Source organism: Symphodus melops (assembly GCF_947650265.1).
Source record: "Symphodus melops genome assembly, chromosome: 16".
Classification (NCBI taxonomy): Eukaryota; Metazoa; Chordata; class Actinopteri; order Labriformes; family Labridae; genus Symphodus; species Symphodus melops.
This window is the reverse complement of record NC_136706.1, coordinates 4439677-4459731: the sequence shown is the minus strand read 5'-3', so window position 1 is coordinate 4459731 and position 20055 is coordinate 4439677. Positions and strand designations below refer to the sequence as shown.

The following is a 20055-nucleotide window of genomic DNA, read 5'->3' as shown; positions in this document are numbered from 1 at the left end:
ACTCGCACACACTTACGCTGTTTTTACACACTCACTCCTGAAAATTGTGAGAATTTTTCCTCAAGAATTATTCCTTAATCGCTCACAGTGTTACATTTTCTCACAAACATAAAGAAGACGCTACAGACGCGAGAGTTCAACTCTACATGGGCAGTTTGTACTTTAATAATGATGCTGCATGTAACTGTACATATACATACTGTATATGCATCAACAAACAAGAGGAGAAATTGGTATAAAGCTGCTCTTTTACATGCCAGAAGATCGCACACTGGCAATGTGATATAAACGGCATCATCCTTCCTCCTCGTTTGTTATACATTTTATGATTACTGCCTGCTGCGTTCCTACATCTGTTCACCCTGACTAGATGTGGACATTTTATTAAGGAGGTGGAAGTAATAAAGTGGGGAGAAAAAATGTTGATACATTTTTTAGGAGTTGTGTGCATGTGTGAAAACCTCATTACACTTCCACAAACACTTTCAGAACAGAAGGACCAAAGCGTCCCAGAAAGCATTATTCAGTCTAACCAAAAGGCTCAGTTTGGAGTCTCTCGCTTATGACTATAACTGAGGCCAGTTACTTTCGACAGTGACGAGACGCATCACAGCTGTAGCTTGAACTCATCTTGTGCTCTTGATTGCATCAAAAAAGAACCAAGAGCAAAACAAACAAAAAAAAAATCATCTGACGTTTGTTTACATCCGTAACTACACTTCTCCTCTCCTGCCCTCTGTTTTATTTCCTCCCTCTCCCCCTTTTCATCCATAGTAGCAGAGAGCCAGAGGCAATGTAGACCAGACATATGTCACCTCCATAGTCGGTTGTCAATTGGCATAACAGCCACCCAGGTTAGGGGTCAAAGGTTAGGGGCACGTTGTAAACAAAGTGGTGATCTGCACTTCCTGTTCAGAGATAAATGGAGTTGGCCCTGTAGCTTCTGTTTTACTGACTAAACACATCTTGACCTCTAGAATAAACCTCCTTAAAACACAAATGGACAGACTTGTAATAACACATAGATGGAATAATGCACTGTTTCTTCTCTAATCTGTCAGGCTTTACTGGATTACCAGTGTTTACAATGAAACACATAAAAAAAATCTTCTGCTTTTAAGCATCTTAAAAAACAGAGATCACAATGGGTTTGGCAGACAAGAAATCCAACAACAATAGAAAAAGATTAAACAAAGCAAAACTATTAAAAACATGTAAAATAGTAACCTGTTAATTGTAAATTTAAAGGAACTGGATTCCTCCTCCACTTCTTTACAAAACGCATATTATATGACTCCTGCATCTCCCTGCATGGTCTCAGAAAAAGTTTGACTTGGGGCCACTCTTGTTGTAGCCTCCTGACTGCCCTTGTTGCCCCCCCTCCCTGCCCCCACCCGTCCTGCTTGCTGTTCCCTTGCTGCCGTCCCAGCAGCCAGCTGTAATGTGCAGGTATCAAACCAACATTGTACTAAGTGCCCTGCGCTGGCGTATAGCTTTGTAACCTTCTCTCAACATTCTCATTCAGCCGGAGAGAGGAGTTAGCGATCGGTTCAAGGTAATTAACACGCACACCATGTACTGTTTGTGTCTGTAGTATGTGTGTGTATGATGGAGAGATTGAAATAAAAAGGAGTGCGAGGAGCGTGTTTTGTCGTGTAGGTGAAGCGTCAACCTGCTGGTTGTGTCTGGCAGTCGCCTTCTTTCTCTCCACTTGACTTAGAGTGTGTGTTTTAGAGACAAAGGCTCACTCATATGCTTTTAAATCTGTGACATGAGTGTGTGATATCGTTGTTCTCTCAGCTGGATGCTGCTTTCAATGACTTTGTTTTTGGTTTGTGTGCCTCAGGTGATCAGGAAGGGCTGGCTGACCATCAACAACATTGGCATCATGAAGGGGGGAGCTAAGGAGTACTGGTTCGTCCTCACCGCTGAATCCCTGTCCTGGTATAAGGATGATGAGGTTAGCTGCTGTTCACAAAGAGTGTTTGCTTTTTTGCTCATTACGTCCTCCCACATGCAGCTTTGATGTATTATTTCTGATGTTTGTTGCAACAGTCAAATTGAGAACTTTTGATCTACCTTGTAGTGCTGTCTAAAGATCAAAACTAATCACTGAAATAGTTTATTGCAGACAGTGTTTGGCAGCAAGCACCATGAAAAGAGAAAAAAAGGATCTGCTCGTGTCTTACTGATGTGAAAGGTTTTTTTTTTGCATGTTTGTAGTTTTTATCATTCTGAAATAAAAATTACATCCCAGCAATTAAAAAAAAACAAACCCCATACAACATATGAGGAAACTACATTTACGATACATTGAGGGATTAAATAAAATACCATAAAAACTGAATCGTATTTAATGTAACCAATTTTTTTATTTCCCAACAAATCAGTACCAGAAGTGTTTTTTTTCCCTTCTGGACCGGTGTGTTAAACATCCAGAGTTTATTTTCCATTCTCCTGTCCAACAGCAGAAATGACTGTTTTGACCCGGCATGCTTAGTTACTGGACCGGTTGGTCGAAGTGGTATCCCATGATGCTTTGCAGAGCTATTAGGCGTTAGCCACAGTCTCAGAGTCTCCAGGCCTCAGCCACAGCCCCACTGCCGCTCACTGACACAAGTTTGTGCGTGCGTGTGTGTGTGTGTGTGCGTGTGTGTATGTGTGTGTGTGTGCGTTTGCGTGTGCATGCGTGCGTGTGTGTAAATTGCAAAGGCACTTTACAAAGAGTCAAGACCCCCCAGAATGTCAGACACCGAAGCTGGCACCCACATGTGCATACCAGAGCCCCCCTGCCTTGCCCTGTTCTCAATTACACAGACACATACACACACACGCGCACTCACACACACAACCTGCTTCTAATAAACTAACTTCATTTCAAAGAAGGGGCACAGAGCGAGCAAGAGCAGAACTGGATTTTCGGGGAGAAGGCAGGAGTGTCTCTTGTTAGCTGGTTAGCAGCAGGAGTAACGAGGAACATCTGAGGGGGGAGAAAGTGTGTGTGGGGGGGGGGGGGTGGCTTGGGGGGTTCACAGACGTGGGGAAGAAAGTGGCTGGGGTGGAGGTTTTGTTTTAATATCCTCCCTCACTATCTTTTTCCTCCTCTCATGTCCCATCACTTCCTCATATCCTCAAAGGTCTCCCTAAAAACTAGAGGAAACTCTTCTTCTTCTTCCTCTACGTTCCTCCCCACATCTTTCTCTTTCTGTCTCATTCTTTCCTCACCCCCCCCCCCCCCCCCCCTCACCCCTCCCTGCCCTCGCTCCTTCCCTCTCTTCTTGTACTGTATATTTATTTGAACATGGAACAGCGAGGGTGCAGGGAGACCCAAAACCAACACAGAGTGCCAAGGCTGAGGGGAACTGCAGAGGACTTCTCATTATGTTTTCTATCAAAGCTGAACGTTTTTATAGTCCAGTTACACACACGCACACACGCACACACACACACACACACACACACCAGAGGTTCTCATGAGGGCATATACACACATGAGCACCTGGGTAAATACTTGCCAGAATACACACGGTTGATGAAAAGGTGGAAACAGTTATATGTGTTTTGAATGAAAGAAAAAAAGGGCTGCTTAGAGTGGAATAAATAAATAGAAAAAAGTGTTTTTGTTCTTTTTATCCAGTTTTAAATTAACACACACACACACACACACACACTCACACTCACATGTTTCTGTACACTAACTCGCAAAACAGCACATCACCGTTTTATTGACTTCTTCTCGTCATGGGGAAAACCCTCGCCGCAGCCTGGTTACACACACACACACACACACACACACACACACACACACACACCACCCCTAGACACTAATAATAACTTTCAACCCAACAAGTGGTGCCAGGATGTTTTGGTTAGAGTGCATGTATGTGGAAATGTGTGTGTTTTTAGTCTGTGTGTGTGTGTGTGTGTGTGTGTGTGCGTGTGTGCGTGCGTGTGCTTGCCTTGAACCCTTCTGGTCTGTATTACCACAGGACATGCCAATTCTTTGAATCAGGCTGCTCTGTTGTTTAAAACGTCCCAACGCAGAGAAAGAAAGAAAGAAGGGAGGGAGGGAGGGAGATGTACAAACTGAGAAAAAATAAGCTGAAAAGAAAACAACAATTTCCCAAAATAAAGAAACAACACGACTGTGATTTCATAACAAGCTTCTCAATGCAAAATATATTTTTGGTCAGTAATCTTAATCTTAAAATGATACAATTAAACACACAGTTTCTGTTTAATTACCACTTTGTAGTCCTTTACTGGATGTTGGATGTATTTTCTGTGGATGCCCCTTTTGCCCCTTTGTGTGTATTTTTGTGTGTGTGTGTGTGTGTGTGTATGTGTGTGTGGCTGGGTTTCCCTACTCCTGCTGTAAAGCTGCCAGAAAGCCAGACTCGCCTGGTGATCCCAGCTGTAAACATCCTGGGGGGAGAAGGACGACTATTGCTTTCAACACACTCACCAGAAACACGTCTACCATACCCTGTGTGTGTGTGTGTGTGTGTGTGTGTGTGTGTGTGTGTGTGTGTGTGTGTGTGTGTGTGTGTGTTTGACATGGTGGCAGGGGCTCTAAATGGAAACAGGTTGCTTTGCGGTTTTTCGTTCCTGCAGACGATGCTCTGTGATGAGACACTGTGTGAACGTTCCTGCCCTCTTCTTCTTCTTCTTCTTCTTCTTCTTCTTCTTCTCCTTTGATTTTAAACTCAAGACAAAAAAAGGAGTTCAGAATGGTGGGCTGTGGCTCCTATTTTTATAAATCAAAGACAAGTGGGCTGGAAGATAAACTGTGGCTCCAAGTGAAGGGATAAAAAAGAAAAGAGGCATGGAGGGAGAGGGGGGGGCGGGGCGAGCTGAACTTGCAGCTCTTCACATAACGTCACTGACAAACACAGAAGCCACAAACAATTGTCTGCCTTTCTTTGGGGAGAGCTACATAAAGAGTCATAAAAATGGTGCATATTTTTTTGTATGGTAACTTCCTGCCCTCTCGAGCATTACATAGTCATTTGAGGTAGAACCACCGCAAGTCAAGCAGGGAAGGCCGAGACGTAATTGTACATTTCGGTCAAGCGTGCATGCAGAGCAATGCTGGGGGTTCACTCAATGTTTGAGTTATTTTTTTGGAGAAGTGCATTTTTTTTTCTCTGTGTGGTTAAGCCTTTTTTTTTTCTGGTTTCAGCTCTCAGTTAGATCTTCTGCAGAAAAATAAACAACGTGATGACAGTGCCATGCAACCATCACTTCTATTTATACGAGTGTGATCCTGTTTCATCTCTGTGTCTCTTGCTTGAAAGAAGAAAGACAGGAACAACGTCAAATAGATACTCAAGCATGTTTATTCCAAGGGTTACAAAGCATCTTTCACAATTTTATCTTGATTCGATGACATTTCTGACAAGTCAAACAATGCAGAAGCTCCACAGAGATTCACATTTTTGTGAAATGTTTGGACTCTTGTGACATTACTCATAAATCCAGGGTTAGGCCTGCTGTGGTGGAGCCTTAGGGTGCGTATTTTTAGGCCAGTGCCTTGGTTTGTACACATAGATGAAGGGTGGTGCTGCGTGTTCCCACAGCCCGATGTGCTGGTTGCCCTCTCTCACTTTCAGATTATAGTGAGTCGTCCCGTGCTTCCCCGGCCAGCCTAACCAATGTGCAGACTACTGTACAACCACTACTTCCTGAACAGGTAGTCTGAACACTGGGCAGGCGGGCCGGGCGACTGGAGGAGGCTGCCGGTGTCAGATTCATTCACAAACACTCTTGAATTCTACTCACTGTGATTCCAGCGTCAGAGTCCCGTACGGCTCCCTCCGCTCTAACAAAGTGCTGATCAGGCTGAACGTGCGAGCTGGAGGAGAAACGGCGTGTCAGGGATGGACGAAGGGGTCGGCAGGGAGGTGAAGGAGGGGAGGAGGAAAGAGGAGAGATTAGAAGGCTGTGAAAGAAACTGATTGGAGGATTTAATGACATTCCCTCCTTTTTTTCCCCCCGCTGCAAGAGACGAAAATCCAGACATAACTACGAAGGAGAAACATGAGATGCAGAGATATCTCAGGCACGTTTCAAACAACTCTGAGAAGTTCTGAAGAGTTGCAAATCCACTTCTTAAATCTTCAGAATTTGCTAAATCAGTTCTGTGTAATTTCATTTAATCTGGATTTTGTTGGTGTGAATGTGAACTTTGGGTTTTTACCCAATCCCCTTCTTGGTCTGTTTATGTATGATTGGTAAAAGACCACACAAACAATTCAGACACTAATGTATAAACAGAACACAGAAAGGTCATACTCAATTTAGCATGAATTTGTAAACTTGGTTTGCCCCCTGCTGACCCCCAGGCCAAAAATAAATAAATATAACCCGCTGTAGTCCTCAAGACGTTAAACTCTTTTCTGTTGTTACTCTTACAGGATGAAGCCATTAGCTTTTTGCTATCTTAGTGTTGTTAATTAAAAACTTTGGAGTAAATATTTGTGGTCAGCTGAGATCATGCTAAGTTTGATTCAACGTCCCCAACAAAACATCCCAATCTTTTATCTTCTTGACACAAACCAAACCCGTTCTGCTTTCAGATGGAATACCTGCGATTTGATGATTAATCTTCTCCTCTGCACATCTTGTTGTCTTCAGCATTGCCCCGTCTTCTTCTTCTTCTTCTTCTTCTTCTTCTTCTTCTTCTTCACTTGTATTTGTTGTGTCTCCTTCGCTTGTTGCCACGATTCACCCCATGTTGATTTCCGCTGAGATTATCGCCACACTATTTGGACGGAACCAATTTGAGGGTGTTTCCGAAGGGTATTTCTTCTTCAAGTTTCCCACAGTAAAAAAGTCAAGCAAAGTGGACCGGCTTGAGGCTCGACGTGGCAAACCATTAGACATCAAGTTTCCTCTTCTGGAGACAGAAGAAGAAAAAGGGAGGAGAGAGAGAGAGGAGATATGGGGAGAGGAGGAGGAGGAGGAGCTCGCCGGCCCCCCATTTTTTCTCTCCCCTCTTCTTTTACTCTCTCCTCCCCTCTGTCTGGCTTTTTTCCTCCTTACCTCCCCTCCCTCTTTTTCTTCTTCCTTTCTTCTCTGGATTTTTAGGAGAAAGTGGAAGGTCAAAGGTGAACAGGAAGTTTGGAAAGGGAGTGAAGGATTGGCTGCAGAGGGAGGGAACTACTTTTAGTGGAAGCGTATGTTGGTTAGATGGGAGGATGTCTGCGTTTGTGCGCTCACGTGGAGGCATCTGCGTGAATGGGTGTCCTTTCTTGCATCCAGTGTATCTTCTTATGGTACATGTGAGTGTAAATGTGGTTGTGAAGTGATGGATGTGTGTGTAGGAGGGGGTCTGGATGAGAGTAGAGGCTCCTCGGTCTTTGTAGCGAGGGCAGGAATGTCGGCGTTTTCCTGGCAAGCGGGAGGAAGCCTTGTAATAACTCCAGATGTGCAGCCCTGTGGTCTCCATCTCTCTCCTGCTCCCTCTGTTTTTACTTCTAAAGCTGATTTCCTCTCCCTGTCCGATGCGAATAAAGAGCCCTTTATGCAGCCCTCACACACACACACACACACACACACACACACACACACACACACACACACACACACACACACAGTAAGAGGAGGGGGGCTACTGATGAAGGCTGACATAGAACTGGTAAATCAGAACCAGAGCGAAAGAGGTGGTGTGTGTAGAAAAAGAAAAAGAAAGTGCGGTTCAAAGTTGAGACATAAGTAGTAAAAGTTGCCTCCTTCACCTTCTTCATTTCACACACACAATCACCCAGACGCACACACATATAGGTTTCTTTCTTTGGCAGACAGGAGTAATCACCGCTAGTGTTTCCAGGTGTATGAATGTGTGTGTGTGTGTGTGTGTGTGTGTGTGTGTGTGTGTGCGTGTGTGCGTGTGTGTGTGTGCGTGTGCAGCCGTGTGTTTGTTTTAGCTATGGTTTCTGAGCTCCAAATCAAAGCAGGCACAATCCCAGGAGATACCAGTCAGCAGTACCGGCTCACAGATGGAGGGATGTGGAGGGAAAGTCGGGATACAAAACGGGGAGGAAAGTGGGGATGAAAGAAGGAAGCCATCAAAAAATTTGGGGGGTGAAAAAAAATCATTCCTAGTGATTGGAGAATGAAAAGAAATGAAAAATGTAGCTGAGAAAGAAGCCAGAAAAGAGGTTGGAGAAAATCAATCCTCATTATTGTTGCTGCAGTTTAGTCTTGGGTTCAGGGATTGGAAGGAGTGAATTTTAATGGGTTGGGTGGGGGTTAGCGCTGCGGTCGCACCAACATTGTTTCCACTGTTTGGATGACCAGGCAGACAGCTTCCTTTTCAAAGTCTTAGTCAGAAAAGCTAGAAATACTCAGAATGTATGCACACAAACACATAGTCACACTTCCAGTTTAATGTGCCATTATAATCAGTGCTGTCATAAAATAATGCTCATTAATATTGTCATGAAAACTTCAAGTTTCTGCTTTTGTACTCAGATTTTGTCTAAAATGAGTGACTGTCAGCGTTCATTTTTTCGTAAAGCGTGTAAAACCCTAGCTGTGGATTTATTCAAAAATGTACGTAATATGCTTGCCAAACCCACAAATTCAGCACCAAAATGTGATCCACAGTATGTCACGCAAGTGTCTTCAGTCCGCTGAGTTACAGAGAAAGCTCACAGATAGCTTGCAGACAAGAGATAGCATGTCAATCCTCCATTACTCTTTTCGGCTTACAGAAATGTCAACCACATAATAGCTTTGTGTGATTGACTCCTTCCCTAAAAAATATCAAGTCATTATTTGTTGTCATGGATGACTGAGAAACTCTGCAAAATAGCTCAGATATTGTCATAGAAATAGTGCGGTCAAAAGGAGTTAGTATTCAAGGTCTTACCAGTAGTTAAAGAGACTCTACATGAATTTATGGAAACTTTAAGTTCAACATTCAAAATCCTGAAATGTTCCTGTAGTAGGGTGTTGATATAGTATCTATTCAACACTGTAGCTTGTAAAAGTGTGGCAAGTTGAACCCCTTCATTTACAAGTTGTTTGGTCAGCTGTGACATGAGTTGGTGTTAAATGTAGCCTTTGACTTTTCCGAAGTGTCAGAAGATATATTTTAGCTCTCACTAAAATAAATGTGTGTTCAAAAATGAAGCCAATATAGAAGTGCAAAAAACTGAGTAGCAGAGAGAATCACTCCCATGATACCCAGGAGGCTAAAGGCCTGCCTCAAAAAAATCTTTTTTGGTGTGTGTGTGTGTGTGTGTGCTTGTGCGTATATGTGTGTGTTGTAATGTAATTTTGATGTGTGTGTGTAAGAGTCTACAGGCTCACTTCCTCCTTTAAATAACAATTAAAAGACGTCAGAAGGTTTCTGTATGTGTTCAAGGACCAGTGTTATTCGTTGGAAAAAGACATTGTCATGTAAAAGGCCCCATATTCACCGTTTATATTTAATGAATGACTATTACATGAGTCCATAAATAAGGTATTATAAAATGTTTGGCATCGGGGGAGGTTTCATAAGGTTTACAAGAATTGATTTACTGTAAGTGTGTAACAAAAAAAACAAAAAAAATCCCTCTCCACCCTTGGACCTTCCCAACCATTGGCACAACCATGTAATAAAAATACCCTTCTGTTTAAAAACACCCTCTGTGTACGGTGCAGAACAAGTTATATTTAGGAGTTAAAATGTCATATTATGTCAGTCACTTAACTATAAAAAGTACTCTGGCGGTTCATTTTGGTCTTACTGAATTTCACTCATGCAGTTTTGATGATGACATAACTGTGATATATTTGAAAATGTAGGATTAGGGTTGGGATTACGCGACCTCTTTGAATCCATGACAGTAATGGCAGGACTCCACATTGTGTACATTTACTACCTTGAAAGCCTTACTAAAACGCTACGCATAAAACCCCATGTGTGACCTCACTTTGGTTTACACGTCAACATTTTACCTCACTCCATTCTTACATCAGATCTTTACCTCAGATGTGATTTTTTTTTTTGTCAGAAGACATATTTTTCCTGTTATACTGTAGGTGGTTTGACATGTATTTACTTGGTGGGGCATTTTGTATTTAAATTACATTTTAATTAAACACTGATTTGAATACATAAATCCACCATGGTACAAGTGGCCCATTAACACTGACAGAATAAAAGCCATTCAAAACCTCATTTATTAAAAGTATTAAAATATTTTCTTAAATTCACTTAAAGTAGATCAAACATCTCAAAAAGTAATCAACATCGTGACTTATCAGACTTTCGAGATGTTTATGGATTAATATAACAGCTAGATGCATGTGTATGTTGTGCTTCATTGCAGTTGATCTTAATGGTTGAGCCTTTTGAACTAGATTCTACTGGATGGTTCCATCATCAACAATTCACTGTTGTTCATTTTTGTAGCAGTCAAATAAAATAAAAAAATCACCACATTTGTTGTGGAGTTGAAATATCAATATTCCTGCAATGCTACACACAAATGCCTCTTAGTTGTGCTGAAGTGCAGTCCCTGAGACAATGTACTTTCCTTCCTTTAACCCTTTACAATTCTTAGATTATGTGACTTAATTACATGTACAGAGGTCAACCAAAGCTGTTCCCTTCTGTCAGACAGCAGTCCCTGGACGTGTGGGGATTTTCACTTGTTTATGTGGTTAGTGGGCTGTGTAGACTCCTCCTTTCTTCTGTTACTCTTTGGTGGTCAGCAGTGATTGATCACATGTCCTGGCACAGCCCCCCACCCCGGGTTGTTACACTGACCTTCTGCAGAAGTAAAACGCAAAGCAGATAATGAACTGCTTGGCAATTAGCTGCTAAACAGGAAGGTATCACTGACCTGCCAGGATACTTGACCGGACTGTGGACTGAATGTGTCATTGTCATGTGGACACCACGTTTCCTTTTCCCAATGTTTATATGTGTTTGTGTTAGTTCCCACAGGAAAAGCTGAGTAGAGCATAAAACTGTCTCTTTTTTAGAGTCAGATGAAGCAAGTTTCACTAGCCAAAAAACCCCCAAATATTTTAAACATAAGATCAACCTTTTCCTGATAAGAAAATCTGAGAATCTATTTTGTTGTACATGAATGAATCTTTAAGATTAGATTTGACAGAGGACATAGAAAAACCTTTGTTTCAACAAAATTATAAAGAAGCCCCTCTCATGATAAATGAAGTGTTTAAAAGTACGGTGGTTGGCAGGCCATCCAAGGTGATTTGTTACGAGCATTATTGCACAACCTCGTAGCTAGATGAGTCACCAGCAGCTGTGTGTTTTTACAGTTTGCTCCAGAAAAGCGTATTCTAGCTGTCTGCTGTTTAATTCTCTTTCTATTCTTACTTGAAGTGCTAGCAACATGTGGCTTCACTTTATACAACATCCATAAAGTCAAATCAAGTTTCTTCAGATGCTGTTTTTCAAAGACACATTACTCACCAACCAAAGAGATTTGTGCATGCGTTAGCTGGATTTTAAATTTGATGTGGACTCAGCGTTACCCTTCATTTCTAAAAACAAACAAACAAAAAAAAATGTGAAAAGCTCTATTAAAATGTATTTCAATATGGAGACACTTAACAAGCTGTACACAAGTGCTTTTCACCCATTTAGTGCCATCTTGTTTATGTCTTTTCCTTTACTCACTTTAAGAATCACAGAAATGTTCTCTGTGTTCAATTTTAAAAAAAAGAAGACAGCTCAGTGGGGGAATGCTAGAAGAATGGAGGGAAAGAAAAACGAAGGGAGGTGAGGAGGAGGGTCGTGAAAATTGCCATTGGCTGCCACCCAGGGCCCAGTCTTTGTGGTAATGAAGGGTTAGAAGCAACGTTATTGCTCCCAGATGCCGTGCGGCTTCTCCGCAGCCCTTTGATGCATGGCCCAAGTCACCAGGACTTTTCTATCAGACTCACATTGACATGTGCACTACCACACACACACACATACACGAAGACATACAACCTTTTAAAACAACATCAACGGCAGTGTAAACTACTGTCTTCTTGGTTTTGCCATCTAAACTACACACATTTGTTTTAAAGTGCTAATTACATTTGGTTTGTGTCATGCGTCCCCACGTGGGTGTTTTTCCTGTTAGCACATGCGCTGGCATCGCTGTGTGCGTAAGAGAGAGTACATTTTTAATCTACACTTTGAAATACTGTCTGACTCTCTGCAGCGTTTTGTTGGACGGTGTGCAGAGCGGTGGCGAGCCTTTATGAATCCAGAAGTGAACTTCCTCTGGCTTTTTCATAATGAGCCGGCTATTACTCACAAGCAAAATAAAACCATGGAAAGTACTTTGCTCTCACACTGCTCCAAACACCACAGGTTAAATACCAAGAACTCTGCCAGGGCTGCTGTGTGTGTGTGTGTGTGTGTGTGTGTGTGTGTGTGTGTGTGTGTGTGTGAGTGTGAGAGACTTAAAAAACATAAAGGTACACACAGAAAGAAGGCCTAATTCTACTTGATGTTCAGGCATAAATAAAAAATAGTTTATCAAACTATTTATAAAATTAGGGACTAGAGTGAGTGAGTAACCTTCAAAGGTTTTAATGACATCATCCCGTTTTAAAGGTGTAGTTAACAAACAGCATGGGCTCCGTCTTTAATCCAGCGCAAAACTGCTACAGTGCAGGACAAACAACATTGTTATTTTCCCCAATGAGCCCTTCTCTCCAGTGCATTCCTGAAAATTTCTAGAAAATTTCACACAGCCTGCTCCTAAAACCTTCCTCAGTATATTATTCACACATGTCCCTCACAGCAGGAAGCTTTCCCTGTCAGACAGGGAGGGAGGGGCGCACAAGGCAAGACACGATGGGGGGGGGGGGGGGGAACCATGAGGCAAGACAAGACGTAACGGTCAACAGGCAACAGAGTCAGAAACTGTGAACTGTGATGACTTTTTTTGTGGATGTTTTGTGCATGTGTGAATAGGGCTATAGACACTTGCTAGTGTGCAACTCCGTCAACCGTATCGATAGTGTCGATGAAACTGTTACACAGCCAACAGTGCAGTATCTGTATCAACTAGTACAAACCGAAGTCACGACATTAAAGTCACATGTTATTAGACACCCAAAAATTATTTTGTGTGTTTTCTACAGAAATGAGAAAACACAGAGATGATAGATACAACTAGCAACTTCTTTTAGAGAAATAAAGAACTTCTTTTAGCTTGGAGCATTAGTAGTAATGTGAGGATAGTGAACAACAACATTGTCCTGCTAGAATTTAATTTTAGTCAGAGCTAGCCAAACATCCACGTTTTCCTGTTACAATTTTGTAATGAATAAATGTATAAGGTTGCTCTGCTGTTGTAGAAGGGGCTGCAAGCTGAGCTGCAACTGGCATTGTAAGCTTTATTTCTATTAGGATTCCTTCAATCTGCTGACAAAAATGAAAGCAATCAAAAGAGTTATTGGTTAGTTTTTACAGCACACTGATCAGAGAGGACATAGGTATTGAACAAAAATCAAGCTTAGGTACTGGTATCATATCAGTTATTCTATCTGTATCATAAACAGAAAACACCATCAGAACATTTTGTGCATATTCACAAATAAATGAGCAAAAAACAAAGGCAGGTAGTAATCCGATGATTATTAATTTGTCTTTTACATTTGGTCTTCACAAACTTGTTCTCCATTGAAGAATCTGCACTGTTCGGTATGCTAATTGATATTAGCATACAAAATGTTTTACAGTGTTTAATTTAGACTGTCTCTATGGAGCTTTAAGTCTCACAGAAGTAGTGAATTACACTTGCAACATTTGTGTGTGTGTGTGTGTGTGTGTGTGTGTGTGTGTGTGTGTGTTTGTTTCTGGCACATGAATGGTGATTCACAACATTTTGGCGTCATCCAAGTGAAATGCTGTATGCAAAGGTTAAATGTGTGCGTGTGTTTTTGCACATGTGTATTTCATATAGCTTATCCTTGTCATGTGTGCATCAGAATGTTTGTTTTCTCTCGAGTCTGTGTGTGTGTGCTTGATGTCTGAAATTTGTGAGTTGGCCCGCCGTAGCTGGCTGGCTTTTTATGAGAGCATATGTGAAAGCACTCAACATCACTCAACACAGCTACACGTACACAATAAAACACACACTTATGCAAGATGGGCCGATTGACAGACATAAAACATCTTGATAAGCTGACAGATGTTGGAAATGTGTGAATTAAGACTTGATCATAATTGTTTTCTCTCGTGATCATTTGTGTTGTTTTTAGCTGAAATTAGTCTTTTCCCTTCGTTTTTAGTCACATTTCCCAAATGGTAACCTGCAGATAGCATTTTATTGACTTCATGTGTTTGCATATTGCACGTTTTGTCATATATTCTGCCTCTATGTCTCTACTTTAGTTCACTTTCTCTGTACTTTCCACACATCATGCACACACTCATACCCTCGCCCCCCATCTCCCCCCTCCTCCTCCTCATCCCTTTCCAACTCTCCTGACTGGATTTACTGGCCAGAGGAGAGGAAAATGTATGAATCAGTCCAAGGTTGCTCACTCCCAGGGAGAGGGAAAGCGAGTGAGCGAGGGAACAAGGGGAAAGAGGGAAAAAAAGATGAAAAAAAAAGAAAAAAGGCAAAGATGGAGAATTACTGAATAAACTTAGAGACGGAGGACGGGGACTTCTTTGCCCTTAATGTCACTTTGAATGATGATGTCAGCATTCTGCAGGCTGCAACTGCTGCTTGTTTAGGTTTTAATTTTTTATATAGTGGACACCTGGGTGAACTCTGGCGGCCAAATGTGTGTGTTTGTATGTGTGTGTGTGTCAGTGGGTGTGTGGGAGAGAGAGTTTTACATGCATTTAGGGGCTACGACCATTTGGCTGCACAGGTCATAAATCCTTTGATAAAAGAGTTTGGTCACACACACAACCCCCTGTCTCGCTCGCTCTCTCTCTCTCTCTCTCTCAGATTTAAACTCTCTCTATCTTTTTATACACACACACACACACACACACACACACACACTGTGTCATACACTTATACATACTGGGTTGGGCAGGGCAGGCCTGTGGTTAGCCATCCAGATGGTTTTAAGGTTAGTTAGAGAGTACGCTCAAAGGTGCTGTTTGCAACCAAAGTAACATGTGCATGTTTGTGTGTGTGTGTGTGTGTGTGTGTGTGTGTGTGTGTGTGTGTGTGTAAACTCGCTCACCCTGTACTATTTTTGGCTTCTCTGTTTTTTTTTAAATAGTTATTTTACTGTCACTGTAAAATATTCACACACATCCAAATGCAGCCTCGGTAAAGAAACTTCACTCTGTAACAATAGACTTTGAGGAGTTCAACCACAGCATGTGTGTGTGTGCGTGTGTTTATGTGAGCGTGCGTTTGTATGTTTGTTAAAGATAGAGAAAAAGAGAGCAATAGAGTGAGAGATGCTGCGATAGAGAGAGAGAGAGAGAGAGAGAGAGAGAGAGAGAGAGGGAGGGAGCGTGCTGGCATATGTCAGACCGACCCAACAAACTTTGAGGTTCTCTGATTCATAAATAGTTGTCTGGATATCATATGTTGTGTGCAGTTTTACAAGTACAAGAACGTCTTTCTCTCTCTCTCTCTTTCCCGAGTGTGTTTCTCATTTGTAGCTCGCCCCCCTTTTTTGTACTCTGTACAACTGTAATCAAAACCACAGACTGGAGGCTTGTGTATGACTTTCCCCTTCCCCCTTTCTTCTCTTTTTTTTTGTCTGCTGATAGATTCTTTATAAGCATTCACTCCTGATTTCCTCAATAGGTCATCTTCATTCTTTTCTTTTTTTAAATCTAGAATTATCTATAGTTTTTCTACTTCCGTGCCCTTTAATGTTTTCTTCACTGGTGGTGAAAAACATTCAAATATCAAATGTATAAAGAAAGTAGGATATTGATCAGCCACTAATCATTTTGGTCAAATATACAATATGAGTGTAAATACTGTAAAGTTGAATGAAACGTTTCCCTCTCTCATTGAGCAGTGGTCTCTTCTCTCTCGTGTTACCATAGTGTTTCTCTGTCGCCTCCTGCAGGAAAAGGAGAAGAAGTACATGCTGCAAGTGGACAACCTGAGGCTGCGCGATGTGGAGAAAGGCTTTATGTCCAGCAAGCACATTTTTGCCCTCTTCAACACTGAACAAAGGTATTTTTTCAACAGCAAAAAACAAAAAATGGCGCTGAAATGACAACGACTGTAGGATGCATCAGTTGTAACCACCTTTAAAACATTCTTTAGTGCTCTTTCATTTGTGTGTTCACAGGAACGTGTATAAGGACTACCGTCAGCTGGAGCTGGCCTGTGAGAATCAGGAGGACGTGGATGCCTGGAAGGCCTCCTTCCTCAGAGCTGGCGTTTACCCTGAACGCGTCACGGTAGCATTTTTGTTTTTGCACACTCAAGAAAATTAGGGTTAGGATTTCTTTTTTTATTGAAAGCTCATGTTTCCACTCATGATTTAACTGATCAGTACAGAATAAAGCACAAGCAAACCAAAATACAATTCTTTTTTATTTTGTCCAAATTAAAGGCAAAAAGCAGAGCAAATAATTTTTTTGTTTTTCATGAGTTGTACGCACTGTTGTTGAGGTTTATTTGGAGTATGTTTAAATGTTGTGGCGTCTCTCATGTTATCCTTATCCATCTTCTTTTAATGTTTTCTTCATTGCTGTGTGACCGTATAGGACAAGGAAGGAAAGGTATGTCTCCATCATTGTTGTGTCTCTGATATGACATTTCATAAAGAAGAAGACTTGTGTTTAGTTTTTTGATTAAAAAAAGAAAGAAAAAAGAAAGTCGTCTGTGGTTCCCTAACTCCAAAATTAATCTGTGTCACATTTGTCCACCCTCCCTCATTCTTCTCCACAGAGTGAGGGCAGTGATGAAAATGGCTCTGACAACTTAATGAACAGCATGGACCCACAGTTGGAGCGGCAGGTGGAGACCATCCGTAACCTGGTCGACTCCTACATGGCCATCGTTAACAAAACTGTCCGCGACTTGATGCCGAAGACCATCATGCACCTCATGATAAACAACGTAGGTCCTTTACCATACAGACACAAAAACCGTTTTCCAATATTTGATAACCTTACTTATGTTCAGACAAGGGGTGAATGACAACATTCAAGCCTTATAAATAAGACTATGCAAACTGGAAGGTAAACTCCTAGTTTACAACACAATACATAACAATCTATTTTATTGTATTATGTATCACTACCAAATTAAATAATTCTTCAGCTACTTCCAGGCTCACAGTAGACTCAAAGAAGTAGATGAACATTAGCTGTTGTTTGACTGCAGTTAACTGCTTATCTAATGTGTTGTTTTAATTTAAAATACAGCAAGATTTTCTGCCAGAAATTGTTTTTGTAGCTGCTCATAAAATTGAGAATTGGTGAAATGGATGTTTAATCAGAAACTCTTATTTATACTGCTTGTAACCTGGAATACAGCAGTAAGACATCATAACAGCGTTTTAAAATTTCACCCTGAAAGTGACTTCAGAGGAAATTAGCTGAGTTTGAATATGGTTAGTTGCATCAAAAACAGCAGAAACCTTTCATCATGAATCATGTCTCCCTTGTTATCCAGACTAAAGAGTTCATAAACGCTGAGCTGCTGGCCCAGCTGTACTCGTGCGGGGACCAAAACACACTGATGGAGGAGTCTCAGGAGCAGGCCCAGCATCGTGACGAGATGCTGAGGATGTACCATGCCCTGCGAGAGGCCCTTAATATCATAGGGGACATCAGCACAACTACTGTAACAACGTCAATGCCGCCCCCTGTGGACGACTCCTGGCTTCAGGTGCAGCGCGGCAGCTCTGGAGGAAGGTAAGAACCAAGAGACAGCGGAAGACCAATGGCTGCTGGGCAAAGATGAAAAGCCACAATAGTGCAACTTAAATCTGTAGTTTTAAGAATATGATAAAGATTATTTGGAAGACAGTGGGATAACTGCAAATATACCAAAGCCCACAATGATAGGAATTTGATTCTGAACAGTTTATGGACTTCAAGAGAAAACTTCATGGACTCACTTACTACGATCAGTTACATTTATATCAACTGAAAAATAAACATTTGATTTGACAGTTTTAATATTTCATGTACCACTTGAAATTCCAAGTTCCAGAATTATTTGAACCAGTTTTATTTTTGCCCATGCAATGCATGATGGATAGACTGGCGGTGCAAAGACAGTTTAAAATAAAATGGGTTATTAATTGTATCATTAAAAGAAAAAGAAAAATCAGTCCTTAAACGTTACATGAAAACTCAGACTGTAAGGAAACCATCTACACAATTACTATAAGAAGAATCTTCACGCTGCTTACCTGTGCCTTTCCTCTCTTCTCTCCTAGGTCTCCAGCCACCAGCCCCACTCCCAACCGCCGAGCTCCTCCGGGACCTCCAGGTCGCCCAGTCTCTCGTGGTCCTCCACCTGGCCCTCCTCCTGCTGGGGGACCACCTGTACCCTCTCGCCCGGGGGCTTCTCCAGACCCCTACAGCGGGCCACCACCCTCTGTACCCTCCCGGCCTAACCGTGCACCCCCAAGTGTCCCCAGGTGAGGGAACATATAGGTGATATGCCAGTGCTTCTTACGGTACAGGGACGTTAAAATTCCAAACCATAGTTTATGATATAAAATAAAAAGGATATCCAGCCTGAAGTGTGGATATTTCTGTTACTAAGGGGGATGTGAAGACACCTGGATGAGGGGATAAAGGAGGTAAATGGCAGTGAAAGAAATCTGGTTTTGATAGATGAATAGACGACTAGTTTGATAGCATTTCCCTAATAGATTGATAGATCGTGATGTCATTTTTACTTCATGGGCTTCTTTTCCTATTGGTCTTGGCAATTTTTTCTTTGTCTATCTGCCACCATTTTGAACTCTCAACATGCTGTCAAGCATCATCAATGATAGCTAACACTTCACTCATTGTCATCGCTTACACCCACCCAACCACTGTCCTCTTGTGACTTTCTTAGATATTGTTCTCACTGGAATGAGCAAAGTCTTTACAAAATAGAAGTTTGGATTTTCTGTTCTCCATTAATCTTCCTTTTCACCTTTTTTATGTGCTTTACATGTGCCTGTGTTTGTGCTCTAGCTAACTTCTTTTTATTCCTCAATTCACTGTTGGAGTAGTAGCTTGGAGACCGAGCTCAGCCCTCACTGGTGAATCTAAGATTAAAAAAAAATCCTCTCAAAATTCTCAAATAAAATCATCAGGAGTGAATGTTTCGATGTATTTTCATCCATCAAAAGTGAGCGCTGAACCCGTGTAACATTTGCTTTTCCTGCACTGTAACTGTTGCACTCCTCTTCTCTTTTCCTCCTCTACATCCCTCTTTTCCTCACCACACCTCTGTCCCACACATTACTACTGTTCCTTCTACAGAATCACTATCACTGACCAATGAGGACTAACTTTTCGGGTACGTGGGGTTAATGTCAGTCACCATCATCATAATCATCACCCTTTCTCTTCCTCTTTTTGCGGCATGCCAATTTCTTCTTTTCTGTCTTACTTTTCGTTTCTTCTCAGAGTGCTGCATGGGCAAACACACAACCAGCTCAGAGGATGTGTGTTTGCATCAGTGTTTAAGCCTTTTGGAGTTGATGCTAATTCATTTCTTTATTCAAGGGGAATCAGTGTGTCAGAATGTGTTTGTATCTGATTTTCATTTCTCACATATCAGGGATAATGGGTTAGACAGGGGTCATTTAAAACGTTATTATGGTGGTTGTGTGAGTGTTACATGTAATGTATGTGAGCCATGTTATTCCACCCATCCCTAAAATGTTTCTGGAGTAACTGATATGGTATCTGTCAAAGTCATTGTTAAGTGGAGCTTATCGCGAACTTCTTTCCAGGGAATTCCAGTATCAGTTTTGATAGCTCTTAGACAACAGAAATAAGAAACAAATGAAGGGAAAATAAGGGTCCTCAAAAAAGCACCCCAAAAATATTTTTCTTTATGAGTCAATTAGTTTAAATCAATGGTCAACTAAAATGTGTTGCTTCATGCTAAGCTAAATAAACTTGCT

The 20055-nt window shown here is 41.6% G+C and overlaps 1 protein-coding gene across 6 annotated transcripts in view; it reads left to right on the top strand.

The window, feature by feature from the left end:
• dnm1a (dynamin 1a) overlaps positions 1–20055 on the top strand; it is a 49172-nt gene that overhangs the window by 23006 nt on the left and 6111 nt on the right. For 3 of the 6 annotated variants that reach the window (XM_079363592.1, XM_079363590.1, XM_079363589.1), the window contains exons 15-20: positions 1847–1960; positions 16027–16136; positions 16255–16366; positions 16860–17030; positions 17589–17830; positions 18361–18564. In XM_079363592.1, coding sequence (XP_079219718.1) covers positions 1847–1960; positions 16027–16136; positions 16255–16366; positions 16860–17030; positions 17589–17830; positions 18361–18564 — 953 coding nt within the window. Of the gene's footprint in view, positions 1–1525; positions 1556–1846; positions 1961–16026; positions 16137–16254; positions 16367–16675; positions 16804–16859; positions 17031–17588; positions 17831–18360; positions 18565–19405; positions 19443–20055 lie in introns of those variants that run through there. The other 3 variants (XM_079363591.1, XM_079363594.1, XM_079363593.1) reach the window with 3 other exon arrangements.